Below are 229 nucleotides of genomic sequence, written 5' to 3'. Positions count from 1 at the left end.
GTTTCAGCAGCGGTGTCCTTGGCGCAGAGGGAAACCCCCGTGGACAAATTCCTGCTCCTCTCCCACATGTCCCGTGGGGTCATGAAGGTGCCAGTGGCCACAGTGGCTATGGGGGTGATGCTGGTGCCAGCGGCCACGGAGGCCATGGGGGTGACGCTGGTGCCAGCGGCCGTGGTGGCCACGGGGGTGATGCTGGTGCCAGTGGCTGTGGTGGCCACGGGGGTGACGC

General features: G+C 67.2%; 1 protein-coding gene across 1 annotated transcript in view; it reads right to left on the bottom strand.

The window, feature by feature from the left end:
- Positions 1 to 221, bottom strand: part of SPAG5 (sperm associated antigen 5) — a gene marked incomplete at both ends in the record, with an annotated part of 6,646 nt that extends 6,425 nt beyond the window's left edge. Inside the window, 1 exon segment of the mRNA XM_010155779.1 lies at positions 9 to 221. Within this exon segment, the coding sequence (XP_010154081.1) occupies positions 9 to 221 (213 nt within the window).
- Positions 222 to 229: the final 8 nt, after the last annotated feature.

This window comes from Eurypyga helias, unplaced genomic scaffold (assembly GCF_000690775.1).
Source record: "Eurypyga helias isolate BGI_N326 unplaced genomic scaffold, ASM69077v1 scaffold20887, whole genome shotgun sequence".
NCBI classification, from domain to species: Eukaryota; Metazoa; Chordata; class Aves; order Eurypygiformes; family Eurypygidae; genus Eurypyga; species Eurypyga helias.
The sequence above is the reverse complement of the archived record's forward strand: the minus strand, read 5'-3'. Positions and strand labels throughout refer to the sequence as shown.